This window comes from Rhipicephalus sanguineus, chromosome 2 (genome assembly GCF_013339695.2).
Source record: "Rhipicephalus sanguineus isolate Rsan-2018 chromosome 2, BIME_Rsan_1.4, whole genome shotgun sequence".
NCBI lineage: Eukaryota > Metazoa > Arthropoda > Arachnida > Ixodida > Ixodidae > Rhipicephalus > Rhipicephalus sanguineus.
In genome coordinates this window covers 203,126,012-203,149,291 of record NC_051177.1, presented here as the reverse complement: position 1 = coordinate 203,149,291, position 23,280 = coordinate 203,126,012, and the positions used below count along the sequence as shown (strand labels likewise).

Below are 23,280 nucleotides of genomic sequence, written 5' to 3'. Positions count from 1 at the left end.
ACCAACCAACCAATCCGAGGAAATGGATGATGCGCTTATGGGCTTCCTTGGCAACCAATACAAGTACACTTGCGAGGTACTCACTACGCTATGAATCATTGTAATTTTACTGAGACTCGCTGCGCGCTAACGCGCGCCTTGCAGGACCCAAATAAAGTTTTTATCCAACCAACCAACCAACCCGAGGAAATGGATCATGCGCTTATGGGCCTCCTTGGTAACCAATACAAGTGCACTTGCGAGGAACCCACTACGCTCTAAATCATTGTAATTTTGCTGAGACCACGAGGAAATGGATGATGCGCTTATGGGCTTCCTTGGCAACCAATACAAGTACACTTGCGAGGTACTCACTACGCTATGAATCATTGTAATTTTACTGAGACCCTGAAGAAATGGATCATGCGCTTATGGGCTTCCTTGGCAACCAATACAAGTGCACTTGCGAGGAACCCACTACGCTATAAATCATTGTATTACTTTTAAAAGTAGGCCAGCAGACACTGTGCCATTTTTGTCATTCTACGGAGAGCCGTGGTACCTGCTAAACGCATGTAAGCTATTATGCGTACTTTGTTGATGCTGTGCCTGATGATGATGAAGAATTATGGCAGAGCCCTTTGTAATGGGTGGGAAGCATTCAACAACCTACTAGTCGTACAATTCGCATTGTGTGGCGCCTGGTTACAGAATTCGCGTTGTGCGACCCTTGGTGCTTATTTTACTCCTCTACCATATGCTAATGTGGTTCCTTCCCGACATGAAGCCTGTATAGGACCTTTTTGCAAAGCAGTTTCAAGCACCGGCATGGCTCAGAGGTTGAATACTGGGCTCCCACGCAGAGGGCCCAGGTTCGAACCTCGTTCCATCCTGGAATTTATTTCTTATTTCGTTTTTTTTCTTATTTCGAGCGATACTGGTTACGGACACCGGCGGCGGCGGCGGACAACTACGGCGCCAAAAACGGCCGGTGAAATGATCTCATAACAGCTTTCGCTGTAAAAAAAAACGTCTAAGCACTAATGATCACACGCAAAGGTGAGGCAATCCTCTGGTGCTAGTGCGATGACTTTCCACTGCAATATACTGCCGCGACGCATTTTCATCCAAAGCTCGTCACTTTGTCCCGGAATGCTTCCGTGTGGCGTCACACAGCAGTCGGCTATGCGTGTGTTCTAAAACTCACCGTAGGCGAATGAATATACAGCTCAGCGCACAACGGCCATCTTAAGTGTCCTTCTGGTTGTCACGTAGTCAGTAAAATAGACAGCTTCGCAGAGACAGCCTTCGAGACAAGTACGATGCATGCGTTCACCAAACAAGATGGCAGCTGAGCGGAATGCTCGGATTGCTCGTAACTCGCGGTGTGGTCGTCACTCCACGAGTTGACGCTTTTTTTACGCACTTAATGTAAACCACGTTTAGTCTTTTATAGATTCGAACACGAAATAAGTTTAAAGAATAACAATTCTGTTCGTTTTCCTTAGCTCTTCATGTCGCGCATGCGTCATGCGGACGCGTTCCATTACTGGAACGACGCGGGCTCGATGCTGCCTTTTAAGCTGTCTGCGTAGACTGTCTATGACGCTGTCCAGAATTGGAACACAGACTGTCTTGCGCGCTCCGCTACAAACAGTGGTGTCGGCATCGGGGCCATGAATCGATAATGTATAAGTAAGATTACGGGCAATTTTTCGGATTTCTAGAAAATGAGGGCGCCACAGATAGTGAAGTCTTGCAACGTTTCCTCAGAACCTGCCTTCAAGTGGGCAGTTAAAAAGTTTGTTGACATTTTCGTTAATTAATCACTTGTATGTAACAGTAGCAGCGGCAAAGTATTTGCGCCTCGTTATAGAGTTCGTCTCTGATGACGACAGGTGCCTTACTGTCGCAGCATACTCATGAAAAATCTTTATGTCTAAAAAATTGCCCTTCATCGGCGAGCTTCATCTCTGCTGGAGCTGAGATCCTCGGCAGCGCTCGCACGTTTTCACTCGCACACAGGGAATATATGCATGGCGTGCGGTGCTATGTTATTAATTTGGACTTTATATGGAACATGACCCCGACGCCGACGGAAAAATGCGCCTGGAGTGTTCATATAATTGAGCTAGGATGTGCTGAGCAGACCAAGGACCAAGCTGAGTTATGGCGGATGCTATCATGCGCAGGTCAGCACTGCAGCACAAGACTATGTAACACTCTCTGATTTGTGCCCTCGCTTCGTTAGAACTTTTACTACCTGCCGTGGTAGCATTGCGGGTAAGGTGTCACGCTGCTAAGCTCAAGGATGCGGGTTGGATTTCCGGCCACGGCGGCCGTCGTTCGATGGGGGCGGAATGCAGGAACACCCGTGTACTTATATTTTATTCGCGGTAAAGGACACCAGGCGGTAAAAATAAATGCGGAGACCTTGCCGCGGCGTTCCTCATGAACTTATCGGTTTTTTTTTTTCGCACGTAAAACTACGGAATCCCTTTGTGACACTCTTCCGAAACCGCTGTCCCATTTGTGAAGGGGCACTTGTCGGTGCGTATGAAAATTTAGACAGTGCTATTGCGAGTTTTGTTAATTTTTTGGCAACGGTTTTTCTCATATCCATTGCACAAGAATTAGTATCTTATGGCTGGCTTCACGACGTATGAGTAATGTTATGTAGGGGTGTGTGAATAGTCAATTTTAAAACCGAATCGAATACTATTCGAACAGTTTTCGAATAGTAAGACAACTATTTTGAAAGTAGCCCTAGAATTCCACAATATTTTATTTAAAACAAATATTTACAAGCTCTATCAAAGGAACATTACGATTACTTTTAACCGACAAGATATACCACAATTATGCAAGCTGAAGCAAGCTAGCATAAAGAGCATTATGAGATCACAACAGTGGCCGTTTTTGGCGCCGTGGTTGTACGCCGCCCCCGCCGGTGTCCGCAAACGCTATCGCGGGAAGTAAGAAAAAAAAAACAAAAAAAAAATGCCAGGCCTGCGCTGAAACCGCAGCACAGTCACAGCGAAAGCTGGAAGAGCGGCGTTGCTAGAGCCCGTTGTAAGCTCTGTTGGGGCTACAATACAAGTACACTAGAAGGGTACCCACTACGCCATAAATCACAATTTTTGTAAAGTTGCGAAGCACCTACTAAGCCATTATTTGTCATTCTGCGGAGAAGCGAGGCACCAGCTACACGTCTGTAAGGCATTATGTGCACTTTGTTGACGCGACGACTGATGACGATGAAGAATTAAGGCTCAGCCTTTTGTAATGGGTTGGAAGCTTTAAACGGCCCACCAGTTATGTAATTTGCATTGGGTGACGCCCGCTCGCTATTTCCCTCTCCCGTCATGCTGTATAACATACGTTGACGTGAGATGAGACAGAGACGGGGGGGGGGGGCGAAGAACTTTACTGAGACCCCGAGGAAATGGATCATGCGCTTATGGACTTCCTTGGCTACCAATACAAGTGCACTTGCGAGGAACCCACTACGCTATAAATCATTGTAATTTTACTGAGACCCCGAGGAAATGGATCATGCGCTTATGGGCTTCCTTGGCAACCAATACAAGTGCACTTGCGAGGAAACCACTACGCTCTAAATCATTGTAATTTTACTGAGACCCCGAGGAAATGGATCTTGCGCTTATGGGCTTCCTTGGCAACCAATACAAGTTCACTTGCGAGGAACCCACTACGCTATAAATCATTGTAATTTTTGAGAAGTAGGGCAGCAGTCACTGTGCCATTTTTCGTCATTTTACCGAGAGCCGTGGTACCTGCTAAACAAATGTAAGGCATTATGCGCACTTTGGTGATGTTGTGCCTGATGACGACGAAGAATTATGGCAGAGCCCTTTGTAATGGGTTGGAAGGCTTCAACAACCTACTCGTTGCGCAATTCGCATTGTGTGACGCCTTGTTACAGAATTCGGGTCGTGCGACGCTTGGTGCTTATTTTACTCTTCTACCACGCTAATGTGGCATATGCTAATGTGGTTCCTTCCCGACATGAAGCCTGTATAGGACCTTTTTGCAAAGCAGTTTCAAGCAGCGGCATGGCTCAGAGGTTGAATACTGGGCTCCCACGCAGAGGGCCCAGGTTCGAACCTCGTTCCATCCTGGAAATGTTTTCTTATTTCGTTTTTTTTTCTTATTTCGAGCGATACTGGTTACGGACACCGGCAGCGGCGGCGGCGGACAACTACGGCGCCAAAAACGGCCGGTGAAATGATCTCATAACAGCTTTCGCTGTAAAAGTTTGGGACGCAGCGGGGGCTCGAACCTGGGCCACCTGGCTGGCAACCCAGTATTCAACCACAGAGCCATGCTGCATGGTCTTTGAAACTCCTTTGAAAAAAGACATAATACAGGCTACATATCGGGAGAAACCACATTAACATATGCAATATAGCGCGGTAGAAGAGTAAAATAACTAGCAGGCGTCACACAACGCGAATCTGTAACCAGGCGTCACACAATGCGAATTGCACAACGAGTGAACCCGTTGGATGCTTCCATCCCATTACAAAGGGCACAACCACAATTCTTCATCGTCATCAGGCACAGCATCAACAAAGTGCACATAATGCCTTACAGGTGTTTAGCGGGTAACACGGGTACCAATTTTTAACAGGTGATTAGCGGGTACCAATTACGAAAAATGGCATAGTCGCTGCTTCTCTGCTTCACAAAAATTATGATGATTTATAGCTTAGTGGGTACCTCGCAAGTGCACTTGTATTCGTTGCCAAGGAAGGCCATCAGGCCTCCATGATCTATTTCTTCAGGGCCTCAGTAAAGTTCTTTCCCTCCCTGTCACTGGTCCCGTTAATGGGGAGGCAATCGCCGGTATATTCCAAGGGCTGCGGTATGGGCCCCCCGAAAAGCATCACGAAAGCGCGGACAATTTAGAATAGGTCCTTTTAGTGCGCCAGTGAACGCCGGTTGTGGTCCAAAGACCGAGTCAGAGCCAAGCGTTGATAGCATAAACGAAATATATTCTCACTTAAGGCAGTACAAACACCACAAACATGCACGCTCGGCTGGTATCAATTACAACTCACAATATAACTTAGATGGTGTTTAAACAACGGGAACGAAACAAACAGATCACGCGCTACAAATGCAATCTCATGGATTACACGCTATTGAAGAACAGTTTAAGTCCTGAGTATTCGCCGGCGCGCGCGCGTGGCGTCTTTTGATACTTGCTTTTTTTCGTTGCGCGCGCTGTTACGGGTAACCGCCGGCGCCGGGATTTCACGTTGTCGTCTTAAATCGGTGACGGGGGCCCAATTATGCGCTCGTTTGTGGCACTCCCTCTCTCTCCTTCTCACGGTAACTTATGTTATATAGCGTGGTGGGAGAGTAAAATAACGACAGGGCGTCACACAATGCGAATTACGTAACTAGTGGGTCGTTTAAAGCTTCCAACCCATTACAAAGCACTCAGCCATAATTCTTCATCGTCATCAGCCGCCGCATCAACAAAGTGCACATAATGCCTGACAGATGTGTAACGCGTACCTCGCTTCTCTGCAGAATGACGAATAATGGTGTAGTGGGGGCTTCGAAACTTCACAGAAATTATAATTTACGGTGCAGTGGGTACGTTCCTAGTGTACTTGTATCAGTAGCCACAAGAGAGTTTACAACGGGCTCTAGAAATGCCGCTCTTCCAGCTTTCGCTGTGAATGTGGTGCGCTTTCCGCGCAGGCCTGGCGTTTTTTTAAGTGCAGGTAGCAACGCAGCAGTGAACACAGTATGCAAGGTGGCCATTTGTAACAGCTTTTAAATAAGAATGATCTATAAACATTAAACAATATTCATGAGTGAACATCATCATGAATGTCATGGTGACATGCATGATGAAGATAGTGGATTGATGACTCTCGCTTCCACGACGCTGGAGTTTTACGCAAAAAGGCCTTCATCCCGTGATCAATATAGCGTCGATATTCCCGTAAAACCATGCGCTGCATGCATCTTGGTAATTCGCTCATTAAAATAAGAAACGCTACCCCTCTCTCTTCCAACGTTTCGTTCCTTTGAGGCTTTTTCATTGGTACTTATTATTCGAAAACTGTGCGGTATTTTTAATATGCACAATTCGATTCGAGTACCGAATCGAATAGAACGGTATTCGATTCGATATTCGAATATTCGCGCACCCCTAGTGTTGTGCAATGCCCGTCCGTTGTCATGCAGTGAAGCATATTCAGAGTGGAAGATCGTATCGCTACGGCGCATAGTACGTGTTGCTCAAGCACAAACGCGCCGTCTCTCGTCGCATTACAATGATCACGTAATAAGGGTACTGGCAGGTCTTCAAGTTATTTCTGGTGAGGTGATTGAGGCCAGGCTTATGCCGCCCACGTTGCGTGTCCTTTGTATGAGATGGTGACGATGCCTAGGCGTTGCTTTAATATGCACGTGTGCAGACGCGGAGCTTCTGAGTGCGTAGCACTTTAGGGGCCCGGGCTGTCGTATGCTGTCGTCGTCTCACGTAGCTTGGCGTAACGCTGGCAAAACCACGTATAGCATAGCCATTTGTAGCATATTGAGCGCACGTTCGCGCCAAGGAGAAGTCTGCTTCCTCTTGTTCTTCGAGCGCCTTGATGATGATGTCAAGTGCGGAGCACTTTAGGGGCCCGGGCTGTCGTATGCTGTCGTCGCTCGGCGTAATGCAGGCATAACCACGTATAAAAAATAGAAAAAAAGAGGAAGCAAGCGAGATATAGAAAGAGAGACAGAAATAAAGGAGAAAATAAGGAGAAAAATAGAAAGAAATAGGAAAAAAGGACAGAAAAAACTGGAAAAGAAACAAAGAAACAGAGAGAGAGGAGGAAAGAAAGAGAAAACTGCAGAGAAACAAAGAAGGCTGCCTAGCTCCGCACTTCCATCAGGCTTGCACCACTATACTCAGATACAACTTTAGAAGTCCGAGGCATCTCCTGCTCAAAGGCGGATTCACACAAGGAGGAGGATACAACGTTTATTTATGAGAAGAAGAAAGAAAAATAAATAAAAATAAAAGGAGGGGAAATTTCAAGGGTGGGTTCCCCATTCCAGGACACCAGTGGCCGCCGCTGCTCGCCCGGCTTGATCCATGAGGCCTGGGTCTTCTGGTCAGTTCGGGCGAGGACGGCCTCCCAAGGCTCCCCCAGCATCGTCAGTATCAGAGGCGACTGTGCCTTCATAGGTTTGCTGTGACATTCCTATGTGACGTGCTGCAGCGTCGGCCGCGACTCGCACCACGGACATTCGTTCGGATATACATTGGGGTTTATATGATGAAACCTTTCCAAATGTGGATAGGTGTTAACCTGAATTTGTCTAAGGCTGCCAGCTTCGTCTACTTCAAGTGATTTGTGCGGTTGGGCATGCCGCTGTCTTGTCTTACGTTGATGCTCCAGTATATCGCGAGCAGTGTGAGGGTTGTATTGGCTATCGCCGTCCTTCTTCGCTCGGTTGGTGAAATCACGAGCTAAGGTGTGCGCCAGCTCATTACCCGAGATACCCTCGTGGCCTGGGCACCAGATTATGGCATGGTCCTGTGTCAGCCTGTCGCCGAGTATTCTCGAGGCGACACTTGGTAGTCCTCCACGTAAAAACATCCTACAAGCCTCCTGCGAATCAGACAGGACTAGCGCTGAGGTATTCTTCGCATCTTTAGTTCTAATGGCTAGCGCAATAGCCGCTGCTTCCGCCGTTGCGGTACAGGTCGTGTTAACCGACGCTGCGACAGTTTTAACGGTATGTGGCAGTGGTTGAACTGCTACTATAACGTAGCCCTGGCTTGACTTGGCGGCATCGGTGTACACCACCTCGTGACACTGGCCAAACTGTTTTTGAAGCTGTCGAGCTCTAGCTTGTCTTCTCGCCCCGTGTTACAATTTACTCATGTTTCGTGGAATGGGGCAGACGGTTATGTGTTGTCATGTTTCCCTAGCCATAATAGTAATGTTCTCCCTGCAGTATTGTGGTCTAGTAGGGAATCCCAAGCGAAAGAGGGTTTGCCTACCTTTGTCAGGCATAGTCGTTCTTCCTGGGAAACAAGCGTTGCTGCCGCAAGCTCTTCGAAAGGGTTGTATACACCTAGCGCTTCTACTTTTTGATTTGATGCATTAAGTGGTATACCTAGGGCAGCTTTGTATGCTCCCCGTATGAGCAAGTCGATTTCCTTAATCTCCGTTGGTGTGAGCTCCTGATATGGTAGTCCATGTGTGACTCTACTAAGGACGAAGGCTTGTACCAAGCGTAGGGTTTCCCCTCCGTTCAGACCTTTGCCCTTCCTTGTTATCCTATGAATCATTCGAGCTATATTTTTCACTGTACATTTAAGGACTTTAATTGCGTAACTTGCTCTTTTGTTGCGTTGCAACCATAAGCCTAATATTCACACAAGCCTGCACCAATGGGCGTGCACTTCAGACTGACGTCATGAGCCGGACTACCGGTCATCCCGCCTTCGGAGAACGCTGCTGTGTGCATGAGCCATGCTGTGTGTATTTCCTTAGTCGCGGAGGCGATCGGCTGCCTTGCTTCGGTCATTTGGGCGGGGCCTCTGCGGACTTCTTAAGTTCTATCCGACGATACTGCGAAGCTGCCTTAATTTTTTCACCATCAATTCCGCGCGCTACATTGGCTTTTCTGAATAAGCTTGCAGGAAGAAAGTACTCGGTTTTCGGAATATAGCATTTCAGCATCAAAATATGTTTTTCATTGGAGTTTTGAAATTGGGGACCCCCCTCTTTCAACAGCTTTGAAGACAAACTAAACTTAAGCTCTAATTTAGTTTAGACCGACGAATTATTCATTAAAAACTCCATCGCCAATATTTTAGCGGACATAGTCTGAATAGTGCAAGATTAAAAATGAAGGCAAACATTAAATTTTTTTTTAAATCTTGCGCTAGAATCATAGCATATGAATATGAGTGTGATGCCACGGATTCTAAAGCTCTTTTTAGTATTTTGGTGCCATTTGCAGAATAACATTGCCTGCAACTCACTATGTTGAACTGTTGGCTGTAGAGTACAACACAATTTGTTTTTACTGATTACAGAGAAGGTATTGCGTAGGCCCTCCCAGACGCCGTAAATGTCCCCAGCGTTACGGCGGTTATTGCGGGAACGGGAAGGCGGCGTCGCTACCTCTGTTCTACTTTTGAACGTTTTCTGAAACGAGTGAGATAGTCTGAAAGCACATATTATATGCGACTCTAGTGCACCGTAGCAAAGTGAGTGTGCTTCTAGTCAAGCATCCTGCCTGCCTCCCCCCTCCGACGCTCCCCCTCTGTTTTTTTGGTATTTTTATCAACTACCTAAGCAGATCTGAGCCATCTCCTCTCTCCTGTGTTCTCTTGTTCTGCTACCTGCTTCCCTGCGGAACTGAGCCGTACCCCCTTGTGGGCTGCGGAAGGTAGCACCACTGCTTTCTTTTTCTCACCATAAAAACCCCTCAATCAAGCAGCAGTGACGTTGTTGTATCCATTCCTCTGAAAGCTGAAATTTTGAACTGAACTATTTTACCACATGACAGTTCGCTAAAACGTTCAAGTGTGGTACGGGTGATTGTTGCAGTACATCGAAGCACGCTGGTAAGGTTTCATATCTTAAGTTTTTATAAGGAAATTTATGTATCCTGCACACATCACGAAGAAGCAGAAAACTGAACGTTGTCTTAAAGGGGCCCTGCAACACTTTCCCAAGTAATCATCGAATGACTTCATTAAAGGAGTTCATTGCCGCACGAATCGACTGGCACAAAACATTTTTAGAATCCGTCAGGTAAGTGGTACTCACACGATGTAGAAATCCGCGGGGGACACGGGGGGATTGCGGATAACGTGACCGCGACGTCACGGATTAGTGAGTAGGCGCGACCCCTACTGCCCTACGATGTGCAGACGACCAGCTGCAGATTGGACACCCACTGCCGCTCTCTGCAGGAGCAAGTGCAACAATGTGGCCAAACAAGAGCCCGATTCTCGAATAGGCAGCGCACAAAAGGCAACGAACACGTACACAAAAAAGACGCAAACACAAGCGCTTGTGTTTGCGTCTTTTTTGTGTACGTGTTCGTTGCCTTTTGTGCGCTGCCTATTCGAGAATCATGGCTCACCAACTAGCCCATCAGTACATTTTAAGCAAGAGCCCGAAATTCCGCCATATCCTCCACCACCGGGGAATCATTTGTCCTGTCTGGGCAAATGTCCCCGTGTCCTCCGAGGAGGCGCGGGGGTGTCGCGCCCACTCACTAATCCGTGACGTCGCGGTGACGTGTTCCGTAATACCGCCCCCCAACCCCCGCGGATTTCTCCCTCGTGGAAATACCCCTTTAAGCGCTTTTTCTCTCCTTTCGTACAAGCCAGCGCGCTGAATGTCACGAAGAGTGGAAATGACAACGGGGCAAGAAGCTCCGTCTATTTGTTAGCGCGCGTCATGACCTTGAGCACATTATTTTTTTTTCTTTGAAAGCGCGGCTTACTTTCACTGTGATCGCGAGCGCGCGCGGGCACGTGGGCACTGCCTCCCGCGGCGGTCATGGTAACTACACAGCTCAAGAAGCTCAAATCAGCCAATGACCATGGACTTTGGCTTTATGGCGCGGTGATTTGGATTTATGGCATCATTTGTTGAGAAAAGAGTGAGCGATCTTCAGTTGACTTAGCGAATTAATTGTAAATCCCATGCCGCGCGCTGCGCTATAATATTTAGCTCGCTTGTTCTGAGGAGCCTCGACTACCGATCGTCAGCGTTTTCTGACCATGCTCAGAAGGTATTGCAGGTTTAAGTTGAACTTTTTCATGGTCTAGTGCGTTAGTCATGCTTGGAACTGTCGGTAGCGCGAATAAGTACGTGGCCACATTCTCAAGACATTTTATGTGCCGCATGTCTATTTGTTTGAATGATGTCTGTAGTTGTAAATATGAACTTTGTTTCTCCATACAGAAATTACATTGGCACTGCGTAATAAAGCAAAAACATAGCAGGTCAGCCGTCGAGGCGGAGCGAATGCCTAAAGGCCACTGTCTTCCGCTCCCACGTGGCAACCTTGTGCATTCTAACAAAACCGCACCTACGGTGCGGTTTTGTTAGAATGCACAACTGGACGAGCGCTGGACAATCAGCGCTCGTCCAGTATACCGTGTTCCTGCGTCCTCGTCCTTTATTGCGCTGTTTTTTTCCCAATTTATTTGTGTACCTTACAGGGGCGTAGCCAGAAATTTTTTTCGGGGGGGGGGTTCAACCATACTTTATGTATGTTCGTGAGTTCGTTTGTATGTGTGCGTGTATATATAAGCAAGCAAAACTGAAAAATTTCTGGGGGGGGGGGGGTTTGAACCCCCCCAACCCCCCCCCCCTTGGCTACGCCCCTGGTACCTTACTCTCAATGCATAGTTAGCCTGGTTTGACTACCATCCACCCCTCCCACTCCCGAGGTCGACGCCAGCTGTGCTACCTTCACCGGGCAATTGGGAAATGTATGCCTCTGCCTAATCAGCTATGAATGAAATTGTGCAAAATTTGCCTTGAATCGACCCAAAGCGAGCTCGATAGACAGCGTTGAAGTGTAGCCGTCGGTGCGTTTTATCCTTGACCTACACACTCCTTCAAGGCGACTGCACCGACACAATGTTTCGGAAAAGCACTCGAGATCGGCAAAAGTAACCATGGCCTCGCTCTGTGTAGCACTCTTCAGTCGATCGCTGCATGTTGTTGATACACTCTGGCATAGATAACGCTTCGCGAAACTCGCGTGAAGCACAGCAGAGGAGGGGCGCTATCACTTGCATGATCTACACGCGGCTACTTCAAGTCTCTATCAGCCCCGAAAGATAAAGAGCTGTTTGTCATTCGGAAACAAGTGCAAAAACATTCTTGTTCCCAAACGTTTTGCAGAACTGCACCACTGGGAGCACTGCCGACCGTGAAAGCATGTCTTCCGGCGCCATGCCGCATGACGCCGCTCCGCCGACCGCCGACATCGACGACATTGAAAAGCTGGCCATGGTCAACTTAAAGCCTGTGGTGCGGACCTTCATACAGACAGGATATGGCCGGGGTCTGACAGTGCGTGAGAATCGCAAGGCCTTCGACAGGTGTGTGAGAACGAGCAGTGTTGCTGAATGTAGCTTGTTCGTTCGTTGCATGTTGAATGTGCTCTTATCTTGAGGCTTATAGCGCATACAAAGGCGAGGACGAAGAAGGACGTCACACACACGGGCGCTAACTTGCAACAATCTTTATTACGAGCCACGAACCCCAATATTTAGACTTCTGACGCTGGCGCATGCGCTGTCTGAAGTTGCCGGTTTCCCCAAAAATGGCTGTATTACTCGCTTCTCTGCTACAATGGTCCGCCCGCTGCGCTTCATGGCCTACCGAAAATTCATAAACCGGATGTCCCTCTTCGGCCCATGGTTGAGTTCACTCGTTCCCCCCTCCACAAGCTTTCTGGCTACCTTCACATAATTTTATCACCCCTCGTTGGAAAAGGCAACACTCGCGTACGCAACTCCGCTCACTTTGTTGAAAAAGTGAAGTTTTTGTTCCTCGAAGAAGACGAGGTGATGGTTTCATTTGACCGTGTTTCCCTGTTCACTTCCATTCCCATTGACCTCGCCGTTGAGTCGTGTGCTGCTGCTCTTGACGCTGTTCCACATCTAGCGGAAAGGACGACTTTTGATGTCCCCGATTTGAGGAAGCTACTCAGTTTTTGCCTTCCCAACACCTACTTCTGTTTCGATAAGGTCATCTACAAGCAAGTTCACGGTGCACCTATGGGTGCCTCTATCTCGGTTACTGCGGCGAACCTCACAATGGAGTGGCTGGAAAATCTGGCTCTCGCTTCTTTCAGCCCTTGTCCAAGAATTTTCCTACGCTATATTGATGATTGTTTTTGTGTCATCAAGCGCTCTGCTTTGGAAGCATTCACGACACATCTAAACAATCAAACCGACTCCATTCAGTTCACCGTGGAATTGGAAGATGACCAGAGGCTACCTTTTTTAGATGTACTCGTTAAAAAGAACAATGGGGTGCTATCTTTCAGAGTGTACAGGAAAGGCACGCATATGGCAGGGACCTGAACTTCAGGTCTATCCACCCTGACACTCGCAAAAGGTCGGTGGTTGCCTCGTTGTTAGGTCGTGCGAATCCCATTTTCACGAATCCGGAAGACCTGACCGCAGATATGAAGACAGTTCGGGAGGTCCTTTCGACGTACGGTTACCCGCCAGCGTTCATTAACGCGGTGGAACATCGTTTGTCTGTTCCCTTCCGGCCTGCCAGTGTCAGTCAAAAGAAACGCGCTCCTCTTCCTTATGAGGCTGGGATAAGCGAGACCTTATCACGCGTACTGCGTAGCTACGACGTTCAAATCGTCCACTTGAACGTCGAAGTCGTCCACTTGAACGCAAGTTAAGGCAAGCACTTGTAAGTGGGAAGGACAAGCTAGCGAAGGAAGCCTTTCCTGGTGTTGTATACAAAATCCCTTGTGCGGATTGCGAAAGTGTTTTTATCGGAGAAACCGGCAGCTTCAGAGAGCGCATGCGCCAGCATCAGAACGACGTCGAAAAGAAGAAAGTGGCGTCTAATGGCACTCACTGGCTAAGCATGCAGCTATGACTGGTCACTAAATTGACTGGACAAACGCGAGTATCATCGGGAAGGAAAGAAACTGGAAGTCACGCCTGTATCTCGAGTCGCTCGAGATATAATCTACAAGACAGACACTGAATCGAAATGATGGAAACCTTCCTTGGTCCTACGCGTGGTGCTTGCGTCACGTGCTGAAACCTAAATAATAATATCTGGAGTTTAACTTCCCAAAACCACGATATGATTATGAGAGACGCCGTAGTGGAGGGCTCCGGAAATTTCGACCACCTGGGGTTCTTTAACGTGCACCTAAATCCTAAGTACACGAGCCTCAAACATTCTTGCCTCCATCGAAAATTCAGCCGACGCGGCCGGGATTTGATTCCGCGACCTTCGGGTCAGCAGCCGAGCGCCATAACTACTAAACCACCGTGGCGGGGCCTGAAAGCTATATAGGAGACATTACTAGTTGTTTGGCCTCATTGTGAACAAGGCTTCTGTATGGAAGCCGAAACGTCGTTTTCTTTTAAGCTTTTATTTGGGTGGTGTACTTCGTTCCTTTCAACATTATTTATTGTATTTTTTCACCTCCTCTCCTCCTGTCTTTCTTTCCCCATTTCCCTTGTCCTCGCAGAGCACCCTGTGAGCGATTTCTGCACGCCGGCTAAGTGCTCCGCCTTTCGATACAGGATTCCCTTTCTCTCGCTCTGCTCCCGCGTTGTGCAGGTGGCACTTCCTACCCAAAGTGCTCTCGGGATCCTCGCAGAGGAACACACAGACGACGTTGCTTGGCAGGGTGGTGTCCATGCCTGTTGGCATCGCTCCGACGGCGGCCCACTGCATCGTGCATCCTGACGCCGAGCTCGCCGTCGTGAGAGGTATTCGGACAAGTAGCTTCGGTTTTGCACAGAAACATGCTTGTATACTAGCAACGTTTACATCGGCAGACGCTAAGAAAATATGCCAAACAAGCTGTATCTTTGCATATATATTAGGTTTTTTGCGAATATTCGAACTTTCGAATATTTTTCGAATAGTGTTTGCTATTCGATTCGATTCGCATCGGGACTATTTGAAGTATTCCAACTTGCGGAAGTTAAATGCAGTCAACGTCCGGTTTTTCGGACTCTCTAGGGACCGCGAAATCGTCCGAAAAAAAAAAAAACATATTCACGCCATTGTATTCCGCTCAAGGGGTCAAATCGGCACAGCCACGTCCGAAATAGCTTTAATGCCTTCCAGTACAGTTATCAGGCATTTTGGTGTGCGCTCAGGCTCCCTTGAATACATTCGGTACCTGCCGTGAACCCCGCTTATCTACGTGCCAACCGCCAATTGCAAATTTGCGTCTCGTGATGAGCGCCGCTGATACCAGCAAAGCGCGGAATAGATTACGGCTCTCTCGCATGAAGCGATTGGAAACGATGACGCGGAACATAAGGACTGTAGCGGAAGAGCGGACGACTCGTCCGGCTTTACCGATGCGTGTGCGCACCGCCTAATCTCCGCCGATACGCAGGCCGCGAGGTGCCGATCGTTCCTTGTTGCGTGTTGTTGCGTGCAGCACATCGCGAACCAAGCTGACGTCATCACTTTTGCCGGGGCGCTTGCTGTACCGTGCGCACGCGTTTGCCGTGATAGCGTCCGTTCCGATAGGCATAGTTAAGACATGGCCACTCTGTTCCCGATCGCACGCGGGCGCGGCGCGAGCGAGCTGCTTTCGTTCGTGAAGGAAACGCGTCTGTGCAACGTATGAACGGTGGCGCGGCGCCTTCGGGTTATACGCATACCACTGCGCTAGACCTCATGCACTATATAATTAACAGTTGGTTGAACATGCTTATCATAAGGGTCGGGCACGTTTGCCGTCTGCCGCCCCCGCCTCCGTTCATTTCCGGTGCTTATCCGTAAAGACATCGCCGCACTGCGCCGTGACAATGGCCCCTTCAGATGTTTGCTATGCTTCACCTCATCACATTCTAGCATTGCGGCAAAGTTGCCTTTTGGACTCTGCTACGGCCGCAAACAGATTGACTCACGGTAGGTTCGAACCTAAGAGATGGTAGTCGACGCAGCGGAGGTGGGGGCTTTAATTAATGCCGTTTCGGACCTGAAATTTGGGCAGAAAGACCCAAAAATCGGACGCCGAAGAGTTTTGGGGTCCGAAATTTCATATGTTCTCATAGATCTATGGGTCAGATTAGGAACACCGGACTCGTAGGGGGCATGCCCTTGTCCACAACATCAGTTGGGCCTCCACAGAAGTTGAAGGAGGAGGAGTAGTTGAGGAATTAGCGTCTTTTCCTTTAGCATGTGAAACATTGTCGACACCATGTTGGTTGCACCAAATCATGTAAATAGACAAATTCGGCGTCTGCATTGCCTCATTCTTGATAAGACAACTAAGGAACATTACCCCTCCAGTGCTTCACCAACCTAGCCAAAAGAAACGCTTTCATGTTGCTGTCTCATAAGAATATGCTTAGAGACTTTCTTTTTAGCGCGCAGCAAAAGACGAGGACACAGAGAGAAGGTACATACGAGCGCTTGTACTCATTTGTACCTTCTTTCTGTGTCCCCGCCTTTTGCTTTTGTGCGCGATAAAAGAAAGAGTTTCAAACATGAATTTATACTAACTCGCCCAGCTATCAGTTTTAATGCTTAGGGATTCTCTGCAACTTTTTTCTGTAATTTCGCTTCAAAGCATTAAAAATATATTCGACAAATATTCGACAGCTATTAAAAAATAGTCGATTCGATTCGCTCTCACATTTTAATATTCGACTTCGCTTCGCACTCAAAATGTTGCTATTCGCACAGCTCTAATATATACCCCTGCAACCTCTCAATCGTTTATTGCATGTACAGACGGGTCCACTGTTAAAGGGAACACTCGCGTGCAGGGCATGTTTGGATTTCGCTCTCCTGTAAAAACATAGTGACTCATATTTGCAGAAAACTGCTTGTAGTTGACAGTTCTGCCTCTTTTTGACAGACTCGTGCAGTGCATGAACAATGTTTCCTTGTCCACTTGCTGTTAGGGGACCAGCAAAATGAAAGGTGCTCATTGGAGTGTTCCCTTTAACAGTGGACCGCACTGTACATACGACACGCTATTTAACAGAATAATGCTTAGTCATGATTCGTCGCAAGGAAGAGAGATGAGAAGGTTACCCTTAAAACTTAACTAAAATACATGACTAATGACATTTCTATATTTTTTTAAATGTAGTTGAAGTACAGTGTTACAAATTACAGCTAGCTGAATGTAATGACATTACATTACCGTTACTTTTGAAAAGTAGAGAAATTACTTTGAAGTTACGTTAACAAAAGGGTATCATTAATGTACAACTAATGCCCATTTTATTTACAACACACGTACATTCAAATCTCAGACATCTTTGTTGAACATCCCTCTCTTGATGTTTAGCACACAGATTGACTTGTCTGTGTTAGTTTCGCTCCCTTTATTGCTCAATTCTTTTATGCCATAGGGGAAGCGGACGCGCTATGTTTTAGTCAAATGAAATAGGGAAAGTAATGAATAATTCCTTGAAATCACTCGCTTCACGTAGTTCATTACATTAGTATTAGCGATTACTGCTAAAAGTAATTAACTACTGTAATTTCATTTCTGCCAAGTCTGGGAAGGAAGGACGCCAATGCTGTAACTGCTAAATCTTTTGTTGCAGCGTTCGAGCTTCATAAAGCAGATGAGGTGGCACGTACCATATTTACGACATTGAAATATCGTTCTGTGGATCACACGCTGTTAATATACTATCAGGCAAAGTATTACTCAACGTGCTCCTTTCATGCGGACTAGAAGATCCTTTCGTGCTTGTTGACATATTATTTAATAATTTGTATGTTAACAACATACCGGGCTGTCGCAAGCACTTGGGTAAGCTTTGGTTGTCAAGTAATGCGACTGCATATCCGGAACGCGAGTGAGTTTTGTTAATTGGCTTCTAGGTTGAAATAACAGGTGGCAGCATATATGCAGCATAACTTGAATTGTAAGTGCCGTGTGGTACTGTGTGTGTCACTTTTTAATGAGTCGTATTCATTTTGTTGCTGTTCTTGCGAAGTGTTTCAGAAAATAAAACTGCGGCGAATTATTAAAGGCGAAGGAATCGCAGAATCCATGTGTTAGCTCTTTCCTTTGCTTTTTATGTGTTGTTGATAAATGATACGATGCTTTTTTTAAAAATAAGAGGACCGTGTGCAAGTGAACTTAAGCAAGTGGTTTACAACAATGACTAATTTATCTCACGTGTCTTTATCTTTGGCTGCCGCGCGCCATCTGCTCAAGGGAACATTAAATGAGTCCGTATCGTTCGCTTTTATAATTGAAGTGGCGTTTGTGAGGGAAGCAGCTGTTTGTTATTCTATTTATTGCGCGAGCGCTGTGCTTTTACGATTTTGTGTTTCAGGTATGAACATATGTTATCAAAACAAAGTTAGCGGCCATCGCTCCCTCCTCTTCCAGCATGCGACTCACCGCGATATCTTAGCTCGAGGAAGCGGGTTCGACTGCCAGACAGAGGGACCGAATTTTGATTGGCGCGAAATGGGAAAGCGCCCGTGTTCTCACGTGAAGTTGAAGAACGCCATGTGGTCAAAGTTAACCCGGAGTCTCCCACTGCGGCGGGGCTCATAATCATACTGCCACGTTTCTATATTCCCACCTGATCGGGCTTCATTCACAAAATGCTGTCACCATCGGTCGGCGCAGGCGGCGCCGCAATGTTGGGGACACTTCGGGATAGTTTTAGACTGTTATGATAAGATTGCGCGCAAGACGCGAGCGCTCGAGTTTATTCTGGAGCTAATCCAAGCACCAGTTTCCAGTCGCTGGAAGTTTCGATCAATCATATAAAACGCGACGTGTTCCGCAGACCATCAGATTATTCACTATCGCCGACCGCACTCGCCGCTATAGCCGTATTGCGAGTGTTACTCGCATGTGCAATGTTACTTTATTTCCTGGGCACAAGTTCGCCCAATAGAGAGTTTCGTTTTCACAGCCCCACTGCCACCTTCTACACCGTCACAGTCACGTGACACCTGGTGGAGGTGCCAGGTGCTGGCACGTAAAACCACACAAGTGATTGTTCTTTCAGCCGGTAAGCGTTCGCTCCGTCTCTGCTCCACCAAGTACACGCGTGTAGTGCAGGCGTGCACGATTAGAAAAAAGACATCCCAAAGTTTCTGAGTGGTTGCCGCGGATCAGCACTGCAGATCACGAGCCAGAACGCCTGTGACGGATTCTTAGTTGTGTGAGCGCTGAGATACGAAAAGCGAGAAGATTGTGGAGTACTTACTCCAAACTCTTGTACCTATGAATAGCTACTCCAGGAGCGTGGCAGAATTATATAGGTTAGGATATTCATTAACTTTGGCGTGGGTGCTACACCCTTGAAAAAGAAGTTAGTAAAAAAGTAGTAACTGCAAGCAAATAGGTAGTAACTGCAGCCGTTACTAACTTTCTTGGACCGTTACTACCTTTTTGCAACCCAGCCGTTAACCACTTAATGTAAAATTCTGGTTACTAATGGTTGTCCTAATTATTATCTAGAATCGTCTCGACATATCACTTTAAATCGGAAACTGGTGATGGATGAAAAAACACAATTTTTCTTTTCAATATTCCACAACCGCGATATCTAAGCATCATTCTGCTATTGTGAAAACAGAATAGGAAAAGTCGATTAACTATAGGCAAGTGCTATGCGCGTTTTCGTACGCAATATAATTTCCAACAACCGAACATGACAGGGTTGTCAAAATTAATCCGGAGTCCTTCATTACAGCGTGTCTCAATCATATCGTGGTTTTTCCATGTAAAACCCTACACATGATTATTACTAGCTTTTAAGTTTTAACAGCCTCTGTACTAGCACAGGGATCCATTCAAGTGCATTGAGGCTATGTTAGTAAGTGTATTACCTAGTCTGGGCTGTCCTATACAAGGCTTTTTTGTGGAAGTTTTGTCAGAAATAGACATGATATATTTTTACTAAAGTTGAATAAAGCTGTTGTGCTACGTCCGCGAGAACAGATAATGAGGTAGCAGGGTATAGCACTTTCGGTCCGAATTTTCTATTGCTAATCCTAACACACAGTGCTCATCGATACCAGATACGCATCTCCTATGTAGGGGCTATGAATACTCAAGGAGTCGCTGATCAAGTACTGTCGCGTAGTGAATTTGTTATGTATGTGTCTACTCGTTCATACAGTCCAAGCAAAATTACACGAAGGTGTGTCGTAACGTGACCTTATAAATTTGACTACTTTTAACAATGGGCAAATGTGGCAGAATGAATACTTAGTAGCGGTTACCATCTTTTTTTTAAAACCTTTGTTTTGCTACCTATATTTAGTAACGGCTAGGGTAGTAACAGTTACCAATTGCTTTTAGTAACGGCAATGGTAGTTACAGTTACTACCCTTGCAGTTGGTAACTGCACTTACTAACGGGTTAGTAACATACGTGGCAAGCAGTTACTACCGGAAGTTATCAAGTACCGCTACCTTTTTTTTTAAGAGTGTACTGCTAAACCATTACATTCCAGCCACTGCCTTGAGTCAAATGCACGTGCGATGACCAGACCATGTACCAAGCATTAGTAGCAGTAACGACGGAGATTTGATGTCTTATCGAACACGTTATTATGTTCTATATTGAGAGCACAGCCCTGACAGTGCGTATTCCGAATAGCTTATGTTATATTGCGTTCTTTAATGCTTTTTCAGCTGCACGAGAAGCAAGAGCAGTGATGGCGGTCAGCGTGGTGCACTCTGCTTCGCTGGAAGAGATGGCGGCCACCGCAGGCCCCGACGCCGTCCTCTGGGCTCAGCTGGACATCCGCAAGGACCGCTCCATAACTCTGGAGGAAGCCCTGCGTGCGCAGCGCTGCGGCTTCGCGGCACTGGTAGTGACACTAGACGCGCCTTTAGTCGGACGCAAGGCAGCACCTGGCGTGACTAACCCCGTGACCGAAGCTTTCGGAGATATGTGAGCGATCGACACAGGCGTGGTGCATGCGTGCGTGTCATGGAAGCCATGTCATACAACTAGTCAAATTTACACTGAAAAGCAACTCGTATCTGGTGGCAAATTATACAGCAGCTGCTAATGCCTAACCTGTGAAGCTGTGTTTTAATGGGTGTACGAGGGGCAACCGGACTTGCGTTGCGTTGGGCAGAGCTACCGTAGTACGCAATTCTCCCGCTAGGCGAGCATCATGCCACATCGTTCGAGTTCATTGCATTCGGCGGGTTCTCCTAGGAAGCTCTTTTCTGGGTGCAGTGATTTTTTCCGTCAATACAGTTTCGCGTGCTCCGCGTTTTTTTGTAATGACGGCTTGAATTGTTGAATGTGTGGACTTGTAATTATGTTTCGGAGTGGTAAGAGTAGCACTATGACTGCACACAGTAACAAGCTTGGAGCGAAAGTCTGGGTTGCTTCGGAGCTGTTCCTTCAAAGCATGGCCAGTTTTCATTCGACCATCTCTTAGCTCGTTTGTGGAAAGTCGAGGCAAAAATTTCTCAACGATGCTTCTCATCTCCAAATCTTCTGTTAAAATTTGCTCAACCGAGATCCAACCTATACCAGATAATTTCTCCGACTATTCAATGGTCCGTTGTTGGTCTTCGAGCACAAGTTCACAAATATTTTGATATTTTCGTCCGTTCGTGACATTGACGGACATCCTGAACGAGGTTTGTCATCAATCGACATTTCCCCCCTTCTTTAAAAAAGAGAAGGTTACTCGTAGCCTTAAGTTTTTCCCATCGCAACGTCCTTGTAAACAGTGTTCAATATCACAATAATTGCTGAGTAATTTTGCCGGAACATGAAACAAAATTTCACAGCCGCTCGCTGTTCACTTCAATCGGCCATCAAAAAGGAAACGCCAAGCGCGAAAGTGATTTCACGAAAAAAGATCACTGCACCCAGAGAAAACCTCCCCGAGAGAAGCCATTGGATGCAATTTACCCGAAAGGAGTTGCGCGACGCTATCCTAGCGGGAGAATTGCATGCGACGCTCGCACCGCCCAGTGCAGCGCTACTCCGGTCGCTTTTGGGTCCCCTCGTAAAGTGCATCACATATATTACGGACCGCATTTCTACAAAACAACATAAAAGGGAAGAACTGGATTTTGCTCACCGGATTTTCTGCGATACGAGCTCCTTAACGCTATCGCGTTGAGAGAGAGAGAGAAACAACTTTATTTGTCCCAACTTAAGAGAAAGGGGCTGCGAGAAGAAGGCGAGGTATCCTACTCGTGGTAGGCCTCTACCACCTCAGCCCACTTGAGGATAGCCTCCTGAAGGGCGGGGTTGTAGCTGCGCATGGCAGCTTCCCACAGCTCCTGCCTACCCGCCGTTGCTTAGTTGACGCAGACTGTGAATCACGCGTGGCGCCTACCCACATTCCAAGGGACATGGTAAATTGAAGCAGAAGGAATAGACGGAAGGGCAGTGAGGCTAGCCAGTTCTCAGACCGGCTGGCTACCCTGTGCTGGGGAAAGGGCTAAGGGGAATAAAAGATGATAGAAAAGTGATGTGATAAAACAAAAGGAAACACGAGTAAAAAAAAAGAAGAAAAGAGGAAGACAGAGAAACAAAAGGAGAGCGGAATACGATATACGACACTGCTTGAAGTCTTTCTCTAAGACCGGTTGTCCGCAAGAAACGCAACAACGCATGCTCTCAAAGCCTTCTGTTCTCTAAGCCAAGATCCTTTCCTCCGACAATGGGTTATTGTCAAGTGCATCTAACATTCTTGGAAGTTCTTGGCGCACTGAAGGGAGGACACTCACAGAGAAGATGGGGTATTGTTTTCTCGCAGCTGCAGTTATCACATGTCGGGCTGCTGGGCATGCCGATCCGTAACGAGTAGACAGAGACGTAACGAGAGACGGCTAGACAGATTAAATGCTCAAAGTGCCTCTAGTCCCCCCCCCCCCCTCCAAAAAAGAAAATGTTTCGCATTTAAAACAAAGCTGGTCGAAGTGAAGAAATTTTCGAACAAACATTTTTTACATATAGGCGTTTGCTGCTACATTATATAAGGACAAATCTGCGAGTGAATCCAAGTATCTTACGATAAACTTGGGCAGTATCGTATGGATACAATAATCGCGTTTGTATCTTGTATCTGCATTTCAGATACTTGTTGCCCAAGTATCTTGTATAGAATCGCGATACAATTTCAAAGCATCTTTGCTCAGCCCTGGTACAGAGGCTCTTTAAATTATTCAAGTGATCGCGCACATTGCAGACATTGTACGCGTAATGATGTCGCTTTCGTTTGTTACGCACGTGTTTCCCCATTCAAAGCAGGTGGGCCAGATTTATCTAAGCAGGTACATAAGTGCAGTCGCAGTTAGAACATGAGCTAGTTGGTACGTATTCATCCTCGTCACCGCTTACATAAACAAGGACCAAAAAAGAAATGACAGCGCCTGTACTGTGCTTCTCATTCTTGGTTCCTGTTTCAGCGAGCGCTGCGCGACGAAACATAATGCTAATGTAAATGGGCCCAGCGCTAATTTTCAAACCCACTTGGAAAACGTTGCTGATCGGTAGTCGAGGCTCGCATGAACATCTGAGTCAAATATTATAGCAATGCATACAGAATACAATTTAGAACTA

General features: G+C 46.9%; 1 protein-coding gene across 1 annotated transcript in view; it reads left to right on the top strand.

The window, feature by feature from the left end:
* The window catches only part of LOC119382175 (2-Hydroxyacid oxidase 1), a 50,718-nt gene that overhangs the window by 9,590 nt on the left and 17,848 nt on the right, over positions 1-23,280 (top strand). The window contains exons 2-4 of the mRNA XM_037649896.2: positions 11,907-12,106; positions 14,334-14,485; positions 20,373-20,634. Coding sequence (XP_037505824.2) covers positions 11,943-12,106; positions 14,334-14,485; positions 20,373-20,634 — 578 coding nt within the window. The 5' untranslated portion in view covers positions 11,907-11,942. The remainder of the gene's footprint in view (positions 1-11,906; positions 12,107-14,333; positions 14,486-20,372; positions 20,635-23,280) is intronic.